Source organism: Lissotriton helveticus, chromosome 1_2 (assembly GCF_964261635.1).
Source record: "Lissotriton helveticus chromosome 1_2, aLisHel1.1, whole genome shotgun sequence".
Lineage (NCBI taxonomy): Eukaryota > Metazoa > Chordata > Amphibia > Caudata > Salamandridae > Lissotriton > Lissotriton helveticus.
The window spans coordinates 173,172,604-173,190,865 of record NC_136058.1 but is presented as its reverse complement, the minus strand read 5'-3'; the positions used below and the strand labels follow the sequence as shown (position 1 = coordinate 173,190,865).

Sequence of the window (18,262 nt, the reverse complement as noted above, 5' to 3'; positions counted from 1 at the left end):
ATGGGGTAGGTGGGATTTGCTTGCATTGGAATGAATGAATATTGCTTTGCTGATGTACGATTGTGGTGTATACACACTCCTGATTTATTATACATTAAAATTAAAAAATAAAAATTAAAAAAAAGAGTAAGGATTAACCAGAAGGGAGGAGTTAAGAGGGAAGTGCCGGATGATGGACGAGGATGGGAGTGCAGAGGGTGCAATGTTATATGGTTCAAATCTGTTTTATTGAGTTTATAAAGTAAAAGTATTACAAACAATATGCTAGCACTGGAGGTCAACAGCCAATGGGGCAGCCTGGCATTGTAAGGTGCTTAAGTAACCAAATGAGTGAAAACAAACTTATCCCAACAACCCCCATTCCCCCACTTCACCCTCCCTCATATACTCACCCTTTAGTGTATCCTAGTCAGTCACCTTCCATTGTTAGGTGTCAGCCCTCAATGGCGAGCTACCATTCATTGTGTGTGTCATCTGTCAGCATGGTCAGGCACAAAAATCGGAGATATTTGGGTCAGGTCTATTCACGAAACTCTGCTGTAAGAAGTGCGACGCATGGGTCCCACAGCTCCCAATATAAGTCATGGAGAAAATCATCTTTTCCATGCCCAGTATGGGCCATAATCTATGCAGCCAAGTTGTGTGTGTAGTTACTTTATCCGTGCTCCAATGTGAAAAAATCAGTTGTCAGTTAGAACCATGTCCCATATTGTGTCAGCTTCGGAGATGCACAAAGTAAGTGGAGGAGTGTTTCTCGCCCTCCCCGCAGCCTCTCCATCAGTCCTCACTTCTGGCAGGGTTACCCATTGTAGTCCAGCATGTGAGAAATACCAATAGATCACTATCTTTGTAAAGGTTTCTACGCTTGATGCCCAACAAATTGTGTGGCCCACCTGAAAGTATATGTATCCCCATTCTTTATGTGTGAATGACCCTCCCAACGCCTGTTTACCAGTGCCTCTGGCCCGCAATTTTCTCTTTCACATGGGGGTGGGTCAGGAGGGCGTATAATTTGTTCATAAAACGCTTGTCTCCATCTTTGAGTAGGAGCCATTTCTCAAGGGGAGTGAGTGTTCGTTTCGCCTCCTATTGTACTTCGGGGTGGGGGACCCAGTGCTTGATTTGCAGGTAGTGGAGGTGCTCTGTTTCAGGGATATCTTAGTTTTCAGTTGCTTGAAGGGGATCAGACCATCAGTGTAAAAAATAAAATGTCCGATGGACTTGCAACCAGTATGTTGCCTTGCCAAAAGGGCTGCAGGGGAAAGCCGGAAGCAAAGTCAGAGTTATCAAATATGGACGTAAATGGTGTTGGGGTGGGGGCGGGATGGGAGGGCGTTCCTTTCGGGTGGCCACTCTATTCCAGGCCACGAGGGTACCTCTGGTGATCGGCCAGGAGTATAGACTGCATGCTCTGTATTTCGTGTGTAGCCTAAGTACCTTCCAAAGGTGCTCTCCCCTTATTGTATGCTTCTCAGTCTCTGGGAGGCGCCACTCCACCAGAAAGTGGAGCTGTGCCGCTTGATGGTACTGTAGATTAGGAACCTCCAGGTCCCCCTCTCCAGTGGGGTGGTATATCTTATTGCGTGGCATATGCGGGTGTTTGCTTTCCCATACAAAGCATGGTTTTGAGCATACCTGCAGGTGGTATCAACGGAAAGGCCTGGAATGTAAATAGGGCCCTGGGGAGTATTGTCATCTAGTAGTCAGAGCCAGGAGAGGCTGTAATGCCTTAATTTGGTGATGTTTGTCCCTATATGGCAGAGTAAAGTGCAGTAATTGTGTCCTGGATCGTGGAGGCAATCTGTACTCCGAGATACAATACCGAGACTGCAGTCCATGCTAGAGATTAGCTGGCAGCCAATTGCTCCTGCAGGGTGAGTGGTATCAATATATTGAGGGTCTGTGACTTCTGTAGCTTAATGCAAAAGCCAAACACCTTCCCAAAACACTCTAGCTCCCCTAGGAACGCTGGTAGGTAATGCAGTGGGTTGTCCAACGCTACTAGGACATCGTTCTTGACTTAGTTTTTGCCATTTGCCCCTCTGAGATCTACTGCCCAATATGGCTGGGGTCATAAAACTGAAGCAATAAATCGTCTCCATTACTACCAGACCCTCACAAGGCTAAACTAAAACCCTGCCTGGCATTGGGATCTCCAAAACAGACATAGGACTCCCCACTCAGCAAGCTAGAAACTGGACTTCCTCGATCTGCCCCGGATTAGAAAGTGAAACTGGTCTACACCCCTGATCTCAAATCATAATAACAAACAGAGGTCTACAATACTTATCTACTTCTCTCCAACTTGGCGGCCCTCTTAGTCTAGTCATTCCTCTTCAATTAACCTTGCCTAAGGAATCGGCCATTCTAGACTAGCCACAATCTCTACTCCTTCTTGCCTACTTTTTAGCTTCATCACCCACACCTTACTTGTACTTACCATAGCTCTGTAGCTACACCTACCTACACAACCTCCTTCACCTACCTACACCTCCACTCCCAACATGGAATCCACTGGCAAGCACACATATAAAATTAACTACCCCCCCGAGCTCTCCAAAAAAACCGCCTAACGTTTTAAACACAACTTCCTGAAGTCCCACCCTGAAGTCCCACCCTGAAACCCCCTTTGTAGACACCTACTTCTCACTAAACAATGGAGCCAAGAGCACCGATATCATCTTGTACACTATACGTAGAGCACAATGGAGAAAAGCGTTCCTCACCTTACTCACTATCTCCGCCACCAGGAAATCCGCCCATGGCTTAACACTCTCCACCACACCATCCCAACTCTTCCCAGCTAGAGCAACTATCACTATCTACAATAACGGCATTATCCTAATTCAATCCACAGACAGGAACCTTGACCTATTCGACAACTTGTTCCCCACTTTCAAAGAATATATCTCCAACCCTCAAACTCCAATCCATCTGGCCTCCAATCCTAACTCCCTTGACTCCACAGCGCCTCCTACCACTAACACACACCTCCTCCCTCCCCCCAGTACTCTACTCTATCACCCACCCACTACAGTTACCTCACACCCCTCAATCCCAGGCGTAGATCACTCCTCTTCCTACATCCTCCCCACCCCCTCTGCCCCTCAACCTAACCCTTTCCTCCCACTTCCAACTAGTCTCTCAGAACACCCCACCTCCCTTAACTGCACTCCCCCTCCCCTTAACTGCACTCCCCCTCCCCACAACAGGACCATCTCCCATCCCATCTCCCCCCCATTCTCAGTCCCCACTACCTCACCTGCACCCCCGCCACCCTTAGCCTACACCCATCCCTCATCTTCTCCCCCCCACTCTGTCCCCACTACCTCACCTGCACCCCCGCCATCCCCAGCCTAAACTCATCCCCCACCTTTCCTACCCCTCCTACCACCAACACCCTCACCTTTACCACTAACCTCCTCCCTAATTCTACCACACCCCTCCCCCAACCTCCCTTCCCTTCCCTTCCAAACACCTACCCACTCACTAATACCACCAACCCCTGCACTAACACCACCACAACCCTCCCCTCCCACCCCAGTAACCTAGACACTTACTCTCCTTCAGTGCCCATCCCCCAACACCTTTCCCAATCCCACGCTGGACTTGATTATGTCCACCCTCCTCCAAGTCAAAGTAGATCTCCACACCCTCAAAGAACTACTCTTTACACTCCCCAGACACCCCCTACCCACCACCGCCTCCCCACCTAACAAACCCACCACCCATCCTACTCACCCTCCCAGACAAAACTCCCCACTCTGGACCTCTATCCCCGCTCGCAATCCCACCAACTGCCCCCGACGCACCATCAATCCACTATCGGACCACGACATACGCATCCTGCTCCGCTCTTATGACCCAGTTCCCCAAAACCACATAGCCACCACACACCTTTCCATCCCCACGATTCACTCGAACCCCCTTAGGCACCCCACACAAAACAACAGAGGCTCCGTCCCTAATAACCTAAAAAAAAGTCCCCCTCACTCTAGAACTCTCTACCACCCTTTGCACCCCCAGGCTCAAGTGCACACTACTCAACTGCAGATCAGCCCCTAGACACTCCTCCGACATCGCTGATCTCATCAAAACACTGGACCTTGACCTAATCATCCTGACTGAAACATGGTTAACTGAATCTTCTACACCTATCATGGACATTCTAGTTCCCCCCAACTACCACATCATTAGACTGGACAGGTCCGGCAAGACAGGCGGTGGAATCGCATGCATTTATAGGTGCAACCTCTCAGTTACTAGAGTCACCTCCCCCTCTCTTACCTCCTGTGAATACATTTGCCTCAATGTCACCAGCGAGGGCAAACCTGTATGCTCCCTACACGTCTTCTACCACCCACCTGGGGACAACCTCATCTTCACCCAACAACTCATGGACACAATCTCAACCAATTCCGGACGGCAAAACACTCAAATTTTCCTTGGTGATTTCAATCTCCATTGGAACGATCACAATGACGCGGTGGTAAATAGTCTTAAAAATTTCCTCAACGCTCTTGACCTCACCCAAATCTGCAACAGCCTGACCCACGACAAAGGATCTATCCTCGACCTTATCATCTCCAAAGAGGACTCTACCCAACTTGAGTCAATCCTACCCTGTGACTGGTCAGACCATCACATTATCACATTCTTCATCAATGAAAAAGTTAAATTTAACCTGGTTCAATCCACCAAATCCAAGGTCTGGAAAAGGGACCTGAAGAAACTCAACCCAAACTCTTTACCTTCCCACAGCTGCAATCTCCTCCTTCCCCCTACCGGCGCCTCTGACGTACAATCTTTGACCGACCACTACCTCAACTCTATGACTTCAATAATCAATGAGGCTACCCCCCTGCAACTGAAAAGAGTCTCCACTAAGAATTCTAACCCATGGTACGATGGTAGACTCAACGAAGACAGACGGGCCATGCGAATGGCAGAGCGCACCTGGAGATCAGCCCCTTCGGCACTGCACCTTAAAACTCTGAAGGAAAAGAGAAACGCCTATTTTAGGAAAATCAAGCGCTCAAAATCAGACTTCTTCAGCCTCCAGCTAGACCAAGCAAAAAACCGGCCAAGAAAACTTTTTGAACTAATCAAAGCACAATCCAAGGAACAACCCCAACAAATCACATAGCGCAATGGGCGATTTACCATCCTGTGAAGACTTCTCTGCTTTCTTTAATCTAAAGACTGATAACATAAGGAGTGATCTCCTCAATGACGTAAGCCTTTACTCCATCCTCCACAGCATAACACCCACTGAACCTAAAAACAATGCTGCATGGTCGTCCTTTGACACCTACTCAGAAGAAACAATTGACAAACTGCTCGGTACCTTGAAACCCTCTAATCACCTCACAGACCCCTTTCCTGCTAACGCTGTAAAAGACTTTATCCCATTGCTCCTCCCACTCTGGACCAAAATTACTAACAGTTCACTTCAACAAGGACTCATCCCCGACTCACTCAAAGTAGGACAAGTCACGCCCATACTCAAGAAACCAACAGCCGACCTTACTGACTTAAACAATTACCATCCTATTACCAATATTCCCACCCTTGCCAAACTGTTGGAAAAATGCGTACAACTCCAATTGACAAAACACATTGATCCGTTTGACCTCATCAATCAGGCTTCCGAGCAGGGCACAGTACTGAAACTGCCATGACACACATAATAGACGACGCCCTCCAAATCCTAGATCAAAACGACACCTGCCTCCTCATCCTACTTGATCTCTCCTCAGCATTTGACACCGTCAAACACGATAACTTACTCGAGCTGGTAAACACCAAAATGGGTCTATCTGGTACTGTTCTCAAGTGGTTCACTTCCTTCCTGCATAACCGTTCCCAGAAATTCAAAAGCAACAACTTGATGTCCTCACCAGTGCCTGTAACATTAGGCGTCCCACAAGGATCTTCCCTATCCCCAACATTGTTCAACCTAGTCATGGAACCTCTCACCACCTTGTTACAAGCATCTAATGTTCACTTTCACATGTACGCCGACGACACCCAACTATATCTCAAATTACAATCCCCAGAAGACATCAAACTCCTGAACTCAACGCTCAGAAACACCCAATCATGGCTTGCCGATAACCACCTCAAACTCAATGCTCTGAAAACTGAGTTCCTTCTGATCTCACCTCCCGCGAAAATCTCCACCACTCAAACTTGGCTTAAGCACCTAACTGCACTCAATGTCCAACCTACCATCGTGGACTCAGCGAAATCTTTAGGCATAACACTGGACGCCAATCTCAACATGCAGCAGCATATCAGCAAAGCAACTAAGGGAGCTAATTTCCAGATCAATACCTTGAGGAAACTTAAACCCTTCCTCCCAGCCAAGGACTTCCAAACTGCAGTACAAGCCCTAGTCATTCCTCGCATAGACTACGGAAGCATCGCCCTCTGCGGACTCCCCTAGCTACAACTGCACCCCTGAGAGCCTCTTTGAACGCTGCAGCAAGACTCATCACTGGATCAAAATAACACTCGCATATTTCCCCTGACTTAAAATCCCTGAACTGGCTGCCTTTTGAAGCCAGAATACATCTGAAAATTGCCTGCATGACACACAGGGCTGTACACCACAACTCACCCGGCTACCTCACTCAGAAGCTGACAATATCTGGTGGCTCAAGAACCATTAGAAGTACAAAGAATCTTCTTCTGAAACCTCGAAGATTCCGGAAAGAAAAACCATATAAATGTTCCTTTTCAGGAATGGCACCCAGGATCTGGAATGCACTCCCTCCAGAAACCGGACTTCTCTCCTCCACTGCATTTTTTAAGAGTAAAAGCTATCCTCATGGCTAAATTTACCTGAATGTTTACTTTGGATCTATTTGACACTCTGCACCCATTTGTACTATTTGTTTATCTGATTGTCTATTTGTTCCATTGGTTTATCTGATTGACTATGCTCCTTCATGTACCTACCCTATTTTGCTACTTTTATGTAAAGCGCTCTGATATCTGCAAAGATCTTGTTCGCGCTATATAAAACTTTCAAAATAAAATAAATAAATCGTCCGCGTAGAGACTTATGGCGTGCATGTCTCCCCCAAAACACAAACAGTTATCCAGGGGTCATCTCGGACTCTTTGTGCCATCTGCTCCATAAAGAAGGCAAATAGGAGAGGGGATAATGGGCATTCCTGGCGCATCCCACTGCATATCGAGAAGGGAGTCAACAGCTGCCCACTGACCCGAATCACTGCTGTAGGATTGCTAGCGCTACTGAAAATCCAGTTGCAGAGCTTGGCATCCGGCCAAAGTGGGCTAGGAAACCTTCTCAGCATCTACGGCCAGGAGAATCACCTCTCTGTGGAAGAGTTTGACCTTGTAGACCATGTGCAGAATTCTTTTAGTATTGTCCCGTACTGCAGGTGGCGAATAAACACAGATTGGTCTGGGGCAACTAGGTCTGGCATAAGGGGATTGAGCCGCGCGGTTAGGATTCAAGTGAAGAGTTTGCATCGGCATTTATGAGCAAAATGGGGAGATAGGAGCCACAGCAGCGCTGGTTTGTCCTTTCTGGGTTTAGGGATTACAGTGACCGGGGCTTCTAGCATAGTTTGAGGGACTGTACTAGTGTCTGCAATGGAATTAAAAAGTCTGGTGAGAATCAGTGAAAGTTTTTGGCAGAAAGTTTTATAAAAGAGCCGAAAAACTATCTGATCCAGGGGATGTGAGCGGTTTTAGATTGGAAATAGCCAAGATCATCGCTTCAATTCGAATGGGTGAGTCTAGGGATTCAGAATTATGCATAGTGAGTTGGGAAGTGCTGGGGTCTTGGCTGTATTTGTGGGCATCATCTATCTGGAGTTCCTGAGCCGCTTAAAGAGGTGAAGAGTTCTTTCAAGGTCGAAGTTATACCAGCATCCTCCATGATTTCTGTGCCATCAGGTGTACAGACAGCCTTAACCCTCTCAGCTTGACATTTAGCTCAGAGCTTGTGGGCGAGTTGTCTACCACATTTGTCTCTCCCTGTGGAGAAGGTGTGGCGAAGGCAAAGCAGCAAGTATTCTACCCTGTCTAGAGCAGGGCCGTGTAGCTGAGACAGTGCGGTTTCTAGCTTCCACCAGACTCTCAGGCCCCTGTTCTGTTTAGGTCTCGCCTACGCAGTGCGCATGCACTGCTAAGGTGGGCCTTTAGCCGTCGCTCTGCTCATTTTCAAGCACACACTCATGCTTGTGACGGCATCCCCCTTGCGGGAACGAGCAGGGGCACGCGACGAGTGCAGTGCTTGAAAATAAGCAGATTGCTCTCCTAAGTGCACGCACCACTCGCGGGCTCACCTCCTGCCCCTCCTCCCCCCCCCCCCCCAACAACCTCTCTGCTTCATCATCTACAGGCGGGGGCGGCGCTTGTTTTAAATATAGTGCAGACGGTCTTCAAATGCAAATCGCGCAGCCTTCTGCGTGAGTATAGGACTGCCGTCTAAACTTGTCCGTCGAATATCATTTCAAAACATTGAGCGAGGAATGTGTAAGACATAAATAACTCCTGCAAGAGTGACACACGGATGGTGAAGCTGGATTCAACTGGAATTCAGGGAGAATAAAGACATTGGCACTGCAACTCAATGTCTATTTGGAAAATCAAAAATACGGCAACTCTGCAGCATTAGGGGGCTACAGATTCATTGAAGACTCTCAATCTTTGTGTGGAAATGAATGTCCCAGTACACAGACCATAAAAACTGCATCTGCCGGTGCGCTCTCTAAATATCACAAACAGTGGTTTAAGTGGAATGAATAAAACTGGGAGGGTCACTCAAAGGGGCGTGGCTGATGTAATTAATTGAGTGGCTTAAAACGCCTACGCTAAAAATCTGTGCTTAGCATAGCGAGTGACCGACTGGTATTTTGATGTTTCTGTCATTGCACCCAGATATACAATACAGCAAATTATATTACATCAACAAGAAGCCAGCGCTATTGGCTTTGTCTGTGGTTGTTAGTTGTGTAAGATAAATAAGCAACAACTATAGCTTTGATATATAGAATTTTGAAAGTGCTTCAGTTCTGAAATGATGAGACTGTGCAAGAACTACAAGTCCGTAATGCTCATGTTGAAACATGAATAATAAAAGCCTGGATGTGAATGGATGGAGATCAGACTAGTGTGTGAGGCTGAAATGATAGAAAGCATACCAGGTTGTCTGTTTAAAGTGATCTCTGGGCACTATTCAGGAGCGGTTGCAGGTTCTGCCAGCTATCAAGTGTTGGTATATGGTTTGATTGGGAAACTCAAAGTAATTTCAAAATGTACACAGCCATGTCGACAAAACCATTTACACTATAACTACAGTTGTACCGGTGAGGGATGACATTTTAATTTAGAGGAAAAAGAACAGAAATTATGTATGTCGTAGTGCTATGACACATAATGGACAAAAGCGTAGCTCTGCAATTGGCTTCAGGCTTTGTCAAATATACAATTAAAGATTAGCTCACATAGTTAATAAAGGTGCTTTTAGACTGTTTCACTTACCTTAGCTGGAAATTTTACATCAATATTAAGGTCACTGGTTTTAAAAGCAAATCTTGTCAGGCAGGAACCATACATCCTCAGTGAGCAATCTGAAACAGAACAGATGTAAACATGTCAGGATTTTACTCCATATTGTACTTCAAAAGGAAAGGAAGTTACTTATGCTACACATCCATTAAACAAAAAAAATAAAAAAAGAAAGATTGTTGGATTACAAAAAGCAAGAATATCAGAGAATAAGTAATGGAAGTATTTTAAATAGAATGCACAAAAAAGTTCTAACATCTAGAACAACTAAATTGTTTAAGATACTGAATCCTGGTCTCAAATTGAAAAAGATCAAGCTGCTCTTGTCATGTCTATTTTCTTGAGAAATAAAGCAATCTGCTTAACCCCTTCTGTGATCCCAACGCAAGCACTACCTGCTGGGTGCTGCGCACGACCGTTGGTCGACGCAGCCCGGCCCCCCCCGAACGCCCGCCATGCGGCCGAATGTTCGCCGCAGTAAAGGTGTTAACATAGTACATTGAAGAAAAATTATTAAAGGAGTTACTGTAAAATAATAAATACTCCTTAAAAACATTTAAGAAGCCTCTTCTCCAACCCAATACAAAAGAAGCTGCTTTATGCACTGATATGATAACTTTTCTTTGCTATTTTGCAGGATTCGGCCTGGTCTTTAATTTCTTTTTTTGCACACACATTTCTAAAACAATACAGAATTTGAATGACAAACTTAAATTCTGAATGAGTAAAGAAACTGAAAATCATGTCAATTTGTAGAGCGCACAACTCATCCAAGAGGGTATTCTGGCACTGAAAAGCAGGAGCAGCGTGGACCAAGCCAGGGCCTAGATTACACGAAAAGCACGGTCTTCAATTTCTTGCAAAATTCAAGAACTGATAAGGTGGCTCTGATGTGCAGGGGTGCATCACTCCAGGCTTTGGGAGCAAGGTATGCATATCCGGGAGATGTGTGAGAGTAGGAGTCCGGCTGAGAAGTGTTGGGTAGGTGTGTGAAAGTTAATGTGATTGTTTAGGTAGGGGTGGACGATGTTGTGCAAGGCTTTGTATATGTGCGTGAGGAGTTTGAAAAGCGAAAGTACGTGAATGGAAAGCGAGTGAAGATCTCTGAGGTGTGGATGATGTAGGTGAGGGGGAGGGGGCAGGGGTGAGGATGGAGTCTGTCTGAGTCTGGCAATTGAATTCTGCATGGTCTGGAGTCTTCTGGTCAGTTGCACATGGATTTCTATGCAAGTGATTTGCTGTAGTCCAACCTGCTTGTGAGAAGGGCCTGGTTGAAGGTTCTGCAGGTATTGAAGGGAAGTCACACACCCAAAAAAAAGACAATAGTCGGAGTAGAAAGGGTGAGAAATCTCTTTCATAATAGTCACCACAACTTTAACCTACTGCATACATCCCTCTGCCACCCCAATGCTCACAGCTAAAGGAGGTGCATTTCACTGTGTGCCAAGCTGCCTACATACAACTTGACAAACGAATTAGACAGAAATTCAGGTCTCCTCTCATGGCTGCTTTACCAGGCCTTCTGCTTTTTCTCCAGGATTTTTCTTTCCACCTGCAAAAATATGCTCTGAAGCACCTGAAGTGGAACAGGACTGTTGTTGGATGCCACTATTTCAACCAGCAGAACTATTAACTCATTTTAGATTTGTAGCAATTCTGGTCTCCTGGTTATCACAGAGAGGTCAGAATCTTTCAAAGCCTAGTGATGCCGCTTTTTGAGTAGCCATTACATCCATAGCTCTATATCTTTCTAAGGGTGCACCTGGAACTAAGTTTGGCACTCCCTTTAGAATGTTTTAAGCTTGTAAGCTTTCTGAACTCAATATGCAAAGAGGAGTCTACTAGACGGACCTGCTTGAGAAACACAGTTCAGTATTGTACAGGCACACACAAGAGTCAAATGTTTACTGGTCACATTCAGCCCTCCAAAGACTATCAGGTATTCAAAACAGATCATCTGCGATACTAGCAACCTATGAAAAGGTAATGGGGCTGCCCCCATTCATCTGATAGCGCTACAGAAGACTATAGGTGAGAGTCCCTCGTGATAAGATGCTACATTTTGATTAATCGCTTGTCCAGGGAAAGAAGAGTGGCATCAATGATTGATACCTTCAAAGCAATTAACTCAGTACTGTGCTTTGGCTACTAAAGCACCACTAAAATCTAAAATTACCCCGGGGGTAGGCATTCTCCACGTTAAATGTGCATACTTGTTAGTATCTGCACAACAATTTTCAAAATGTGATGCAGAATGCATCACAAAAAGACTGCATATTCTTGCTTTTTCGCATCCCTTATGAACCTTAGGGTTTATCTTAATAAGGTCTAGAAGCTGCAACAGCCAGGCACTGCAGTCATAATATGCAGCTTCCATCACAACATATACAGCCTTAGATCCACACAGCTCCACTTATGCCGACTCTCCTCCACATTTCTGCCCACATCCCCAGTCGGTCAGCACTGTGTTAATGGGCACATCTGGTTTTCTGCTGTTCTCAAATGGGCCAACATTCACCATTCTGCTTAATTTCGCTTGAAGCCAAATTGGGGCTCTGATGCCATACTCTGTCCATGAAGGGGAGAGTTTTAGGCAGAGATGGCAAATGACAGACTGGAATCATCTTATTTCTCTCGCAGGACATGCGTTAACAGGACTCTGACTCTCCATGTGGAAGGAATGGAGGCTTCATCACTGAATGTTCGTGTAAACAAATGCCTCTTATTGCATGTTCGCTCCCACATTTATGGACTGATACTGCTGGTTTTTCAACTCGGAGAGAGCACTAAGGCCGCTGACCAGACCTCAGTGCCAGTGTTCTAATCCTATACCAAGGTATGTTGAATTGGATACATACAATTGGCAAGTTCGGGTCCCTAGTATGTGGTAGCCCAGGTACCTAGGGCATATAAGGCAGAGTGTTCACCCAGAGCTGCAGCACTGTTTGTGCCAGCCTGCATGTGACAGAGACAAAATGGACCACAGCCTGCCACTGAAGATTGAAAGGGAAGTGTGTGACAATGCCAGTTCGACTTTGCCATTACACTTACTGGTAAAGCCATCACTTCCCTTAAGTAATATATGCAAGTGTCCACTAAGGAAGACCTACAGAGGGGGGTGTGGCTAGCAAGCCAACATTTTGTTTGTGTAACTTGTTGAGCACCATTATTGTCTTACTGTTGTTATTCTTCTTAATTGTTCTAATACATTTTCTATATTTATACAATAATTTAATGTGTGTAGGGGTATGACTAGTCTAAAAAGTTTCTAAGTATGTTTGTCATATTGTTTACTGGTATGCTTTGAGAAAAAAAAAAATCAGGAAATTGTGTTGTTTTTCTTTACTTTTTTCTCCTCTCATTTTTCTGTATAATTTACAAATTCTTTGGTTGTGTTAATCTGTATCTTTCACTTCTTTAATTATCCTACTTGAACCTCTGTTAGGGTTCTAGCAAGCCAACATGGCAGACGTGAGCAGCTAGAGCTCTGCTGTTAATCCCTGGGTTACCCTGTATATTCCTGCAATCCCTCGCCATCTCGGCACGAAAATGGAGGCAGTAGACTAGTGAACAACTGCAGCTGCCTATCGTGACGCCAAGAGCTCGAGAAAACGTGGAAAGTAGGAGGAACGGACACCTGAGGCCTCTGCAGCGTGCATGCGAGAGGAAACGAGAGACCGCCGCTGCAGAGCTATAGAGTACCGGGCAGGCGCCAGCTGGGGGAAGGCACAGAGCGGTCTGGAGACTGACGCAGACGAACCGCACTACCCGGGGTAAATACCCCCTGGTGCTGGCTGCTGAAAAGGCTTGGCAGGCGGCCGTTGCCTGCGCACCTGCAGGACACAATCGCGGAGTCCTGCATTCAGAGCCCAGGGTGGGAGGGAGAGCTCCAGAAAGAGCTGCGAAGCTACAGCGAGGTGAGGAGACTAGCAGGGGGGAACCTAACCCCCGCTGAAGTCGGAGGCAACATAATCAGAGGCCCTGCAGCACTGTAAGGGGGGGGGGGGAGACAATACTCGCACGTAGAGTAGAGGGGCCCAACACAGGTGTTGTGCCGCACAGCCAGGACCCGACAAGAGCACAAGGAGTGGAAACCAGACTTGTAGCGCGCGAAGACAGAGGGACCTGCTTGAAAATAGGGGACCCTTGGACCGGGCCGCAGAGGGGTCCCACGAAGCAGGTTGGTGGAACGCCCGTGAGACACGGGCATAGTGGCGCCCTGGGGCAAATCAAGCAGCCTCCGCTGCTTGTGCTTCTGCACGAGACGCAACTTCAGAAGTCCGGGGTCAGGTCGGATCCAGGCCAGATCCAGGCCACGGCAGCAGTATGCAAAAGGAAAGGCTTGGGACATCAAAAACTCATACCAAGAGTCAGCAATTCTCTCAGGAGGCTCTAAACGCAGCAAGCCATCCCTACACAAGAGGACAGTTGCGCAACAAGAGCGGCACTTGATAGAGGAGTTGGGCCCGCAGGCATTACACCCCTCCTCCCCCAGGACTACTGCGGGGTGCCCAGGCTGCACCGCACACTAACTGGTGGGCAACAGTAATCTAGTGCCCGAAAACTGACATTAAGGGGTGATACAGCGACATTGTGCTGGGCAGACCACTTGATCCACACCCCCCAAGGATTCAGTTAGTGATTAGTGGGGACACCACGCAATATAGGCCTGGTCGAATCAGACTGAGTCATAGCCAGTTATTAGTCACAGCCCTGCCAGACCTAAAGGTCGTGTCAACACCCAACACGCAGCTTGGGAAACCATTGCACATTTGCAGTGGATGCCTTCGGAGCAGTAGTTAGCAATGGGCCGGTTACGCACAACCGTACAGCAGCCTAACACACGTCCCGGCAGCTCAGAGTCAGAACAAATGGAGCCAGACAAAACAGAAGAAATTTCACACGCAGCACTCTCCACTAAACTAGACTCCGTACTGGTGGCAGTGGAAAAGATAGGAGCCATGCTAGAAATCCTCAATAGAATCTAAAATTTATAACGTTACCTCTGACTTTACCCTGCTACACCATGACCACCACAAACTGGCCGAAAAGATGCAATCCCAATAAAAACTTCTAACAGTGCCTAGGCACACTGCGCACAGCCACACTGCAGTCCTACAAGACCTGCTGGACCGTGTGCATGAGCGGGAAGACAAAAGAAGACGCGGAGGGGCGCTTCCTTTGTAATAATGTCCGGGTGGTGGGCATCACAGAAGGAGAAGAGGGACACAATCCAGAGGAATACATTGAGCGCTGGCTCAAAGATCTCCTGCCGGCCAGAGTGCTGTCGCCGGAACTTGTAGTTGAGAGGGCACATCGCGTACGAGCCCATAAGACTCCCCACGCCCATTTTTATTCAAACTACTCAATTACAGAGACAGAGATGTAGTACTACATGAAACCCGTAAGCTAGCAGAGATCAAAGTCCGAGGTAAACAGGTTATGATGTTCCCAGACTACACAGCGCAGGTGCAGCAACGTAGGAGCACTTACACCACGGTGAAGCGTCCTCTCCGCGACCTAGAACGGAGTTATTCCTTGCTATTTCCAGTTAGATTAGTAGTGGTGGCGAAAGGTGTGGTCCGCTTCTTTGACTCTCCCGCCAAGATCTGGGACAGGTTAGAGGAGTCTGGGCTATGGACAGGGGCCAGACCACGGACAGAGAATGCTCCAAAGAGACACGGCAGAAGGGGTCATCGACGTGGAAGTCCCAAAAGTGTGACTCCGGTCTCTGCGGCTCCCGACACTGAAAAGAGGAAAATAGAGAGACAGGATGCAATACAAGCGGCTGTGAGGATCAGGGCTGTGGTACACCATGGAGACCGTAATCTGAGCCCTTCTAGATCAACGATTGCCAGCGACTCAACATCCTACAACATGGATGACCTTCATAAACCGCAGCTACCGGATGTCACGCCACAGAAGGCTGACGACATCATATAACTGAGAACAGACCTGCTGAGCTGAGTAGGGAAGTATAAACACAAGTAGCAGCCACAATGACACATTTTGCCAGGGCACCTGATTGCTTGCACGCATGATGAAAAATAAGGACAACCCTGACACCGACACAAGCAACATATACATAGCACTACGACCAGAGTTACCCGAGCCTCATGCACACCTGCAAACACGTGATAGCCGGGGAATATCTATGCAGAGGAATTCCCAAACCTTAACTAGCCACACACCACAAAAACCCATACCAGACATCATAATGGCTTCGTTATTGCCGTTGTTGAGAAAACCAGTCTGGATAAATGTCACTATTGAGTTCGTCCCCAACAGTTATGCATGTTATTGTTCAAACATATGCTTTGTTTTTTAACGTGGTTATTCCAGAGCACTCTCACGAACCACATGATCTGCCACGCATTATCAGCCCAAAGCGACCCTAAAAAACAAGGTACTTACCTTCGGTAACGATATATCTGTAAGAAACATTAGTTAGTGATAGATTCCTTACCTTAGAATATCCCCAGGGGTCAGACTGGATCCGGAAAGCTTTAGTCAGCAGAACCCCTGCACGTCCATAAGCGTCGTTGCACGGCTCCACGGGCGTCATATTCGCCGAGATGCCATCACTGGAGCTACATAGACGCGCCCACCTGAGCGGATGTCAGTCCTGTACACAACTTTCCGCAACAGGAACCCAGAGCCATGCAAGATACTGACCACTGGTGCATAGAAACTAGGGCTTGAAAGGATGACCTTAACCCTAGAAATAAGTTCGCAGAACGGGGAGGATGGGTAGGGCGGTAAGGAATCTATCACGAACTAATGTTTCTTACAGATATATCATTACCGAAGGTAAGTAACTTGTTCATCTGAAAGAAACACGTTAGTGATGGATTCCTTACCTTAGAATAGATACCCCAGCAATACCAACCCCAGTGGTATTGCTGGAGACCAGAAAGTCCCGGAGAACAGAACGGCCAAAGAAGCAGTCTCTCCGGACTTGACTGTCAAGGCAATAATGCTTTGTAAAAGTGCACAGCGAACCCCACGTGGCAGCCTGACAGATGTCTTGCAGGGGGACACCACGTCCCAGTAATAGCTGCTGTCGCCCTGGTAGAATAGGCAGCCCCACCGGAGGTTCCTTTTTAGCCATAGAATAACAGAGCTTGATACACAAGACGACCCAGCGGGAGATAGTCCTCTTGTGAACAGCCCGGCCTTTCTTGCCGCCTGCATAGCAACAAAGAGCTGGTCATCCACCTGGAATGCTTGTGTGCGATTCAGGTAAAAGGAGAGCGCACGTTTTGGGTCCAGATGGCGGAGCATCTCTTCCTCTCTGGAAGGGTGCGGAGGCAGAAAGAAAGTGGGCAAGGTGATAGTCAGCCCGTTGTGGAAGGCAGTGACAACATTTGGCAAGAAGGAAGGACAAATGCAAAGCACATCCTTGTCCGGATGAACTGGCAGAAAAGGAGGCTTACAAGACAGCCTGAAGCTCACTCACTCTCCTGGCAGAGGGGATAGTCAACAGGAAGGCAGTTTTCAAAGTCAGAAGATGTAAAGGACAATTGTGAAGCGGCTCAAAGGGAACGCACATCAGATAACTTAAAACAAGATTCAAGTCCCACTGAAGCTTTATGAAAGGAACAGGAGGGAACATATGCGTAATGCCTTTTAAGACTCTCTGTACAACAGGGGACTTGAAAAGAGAAGGCTGATCTGGAAGTCTCAGAAAGGCTGAAATGGACGAAAGATAGCCCTTGATAGTGCCCAAAGCAGAGCCCTGCCGGGCCAGAGAAAGAAGGAACAAAAGGTCCTCAGAAAGAGGGACAGAAAGGGGATCCACAGCCTTGGCTGTGCAACATGCCACAAATTTGTTCCACCTGCAGGCGTATACCGATATAGTGGAGGGACGCCTGGCTGCCAGAATGACATCACAGACTTCGGGAGGCAAGCGAAATGGATTCAACTGTCGCCACTCAATCTCCACGCATGTAGTTGAAGGCTGGACAGGCTCGGGTGGAGAACCGTCCCCTGCTGCTGCGACAGAAGATCCTACCGCAGAGGCAGTCGGATCAGGGGATCCAGGCTCATACTGAGTAGCATGGGATACCAAATTCTTCAGGCCCAGTCTGGAGCCACAAGGATAACTTGGGCCTGGTCGTGCCTGATTTTCTTCAGCACTCTGGGCAAAAGAGGTATAGGCGGAAAGGCGTACAACATACCGCAGCTCCACTTGCGAGGAAAATCGTCGCAGAGCGAGTGCCGCATTGGATATTCCAACGCGCAGAACTGCTGACATTACGCTTTCTCTTCTGTGGTGAATAGATCTAACCAAGGCTCTCCCCACTGTTGAAAAATACCTTGTACCACCTCAGAGTGAAGACGCCATTCGTGATCCATCAGACACCGGCGGCTGAGTTCGTCTGCCCTGGCGTTCAAAGAACCTGCCAGGTGTTGAACCGTCAAGGAAATGCTGTGCCGTTCTAGCCATGTCCAGAGGCGCAGTGCCTCCTGACATAGCGTCCACGACCCCACCCCGCCCTGTTTGTTGCAATACCACATGGAGGTGGTGTTGTCCGTGTACACCTGCACCACCTTCCCCCTGACAGAGGGAAGGAATGCCTTCAGTGCAAAAAGGATCGCCTGAAGCTCCAGAAGGTTGATATAAAGCCGGAACTTCGCCGGAGACCAAAGGCCTCTGATCCTCTCCTCTCCCATGTGACCACCCCATCCTAGGATGGGGTGGAGACTGTGT

The 18,262-nt window shown here is 47.5% G+C and overlaps 1 protein-coding gene across 2 annotated transcripts in view; it reads right to left on the bottom strand.

The window, feature by feature from the left end:
• The window catches only part of TUT4 (terminal uridylyl transferase 4), a 1,200,849-nt gene that overhangs the window by 950,803 nt on the left and 231,784 nt on the right, over positions 1-18,262 (bottom strand). For both annotated transcript variants that reach the window (XM_078670586.1, XM_078670594.1), the window contains exon 8: positions 9,523-9,611. In XM_078670586.1, coding sequence (XP_078526712.1) covers positions 9,523-9,611 — 89 coding nt within the window. The remainder of the gene's footprint in view (positions 1-9,522; positions 9,612-18,262) is intronic.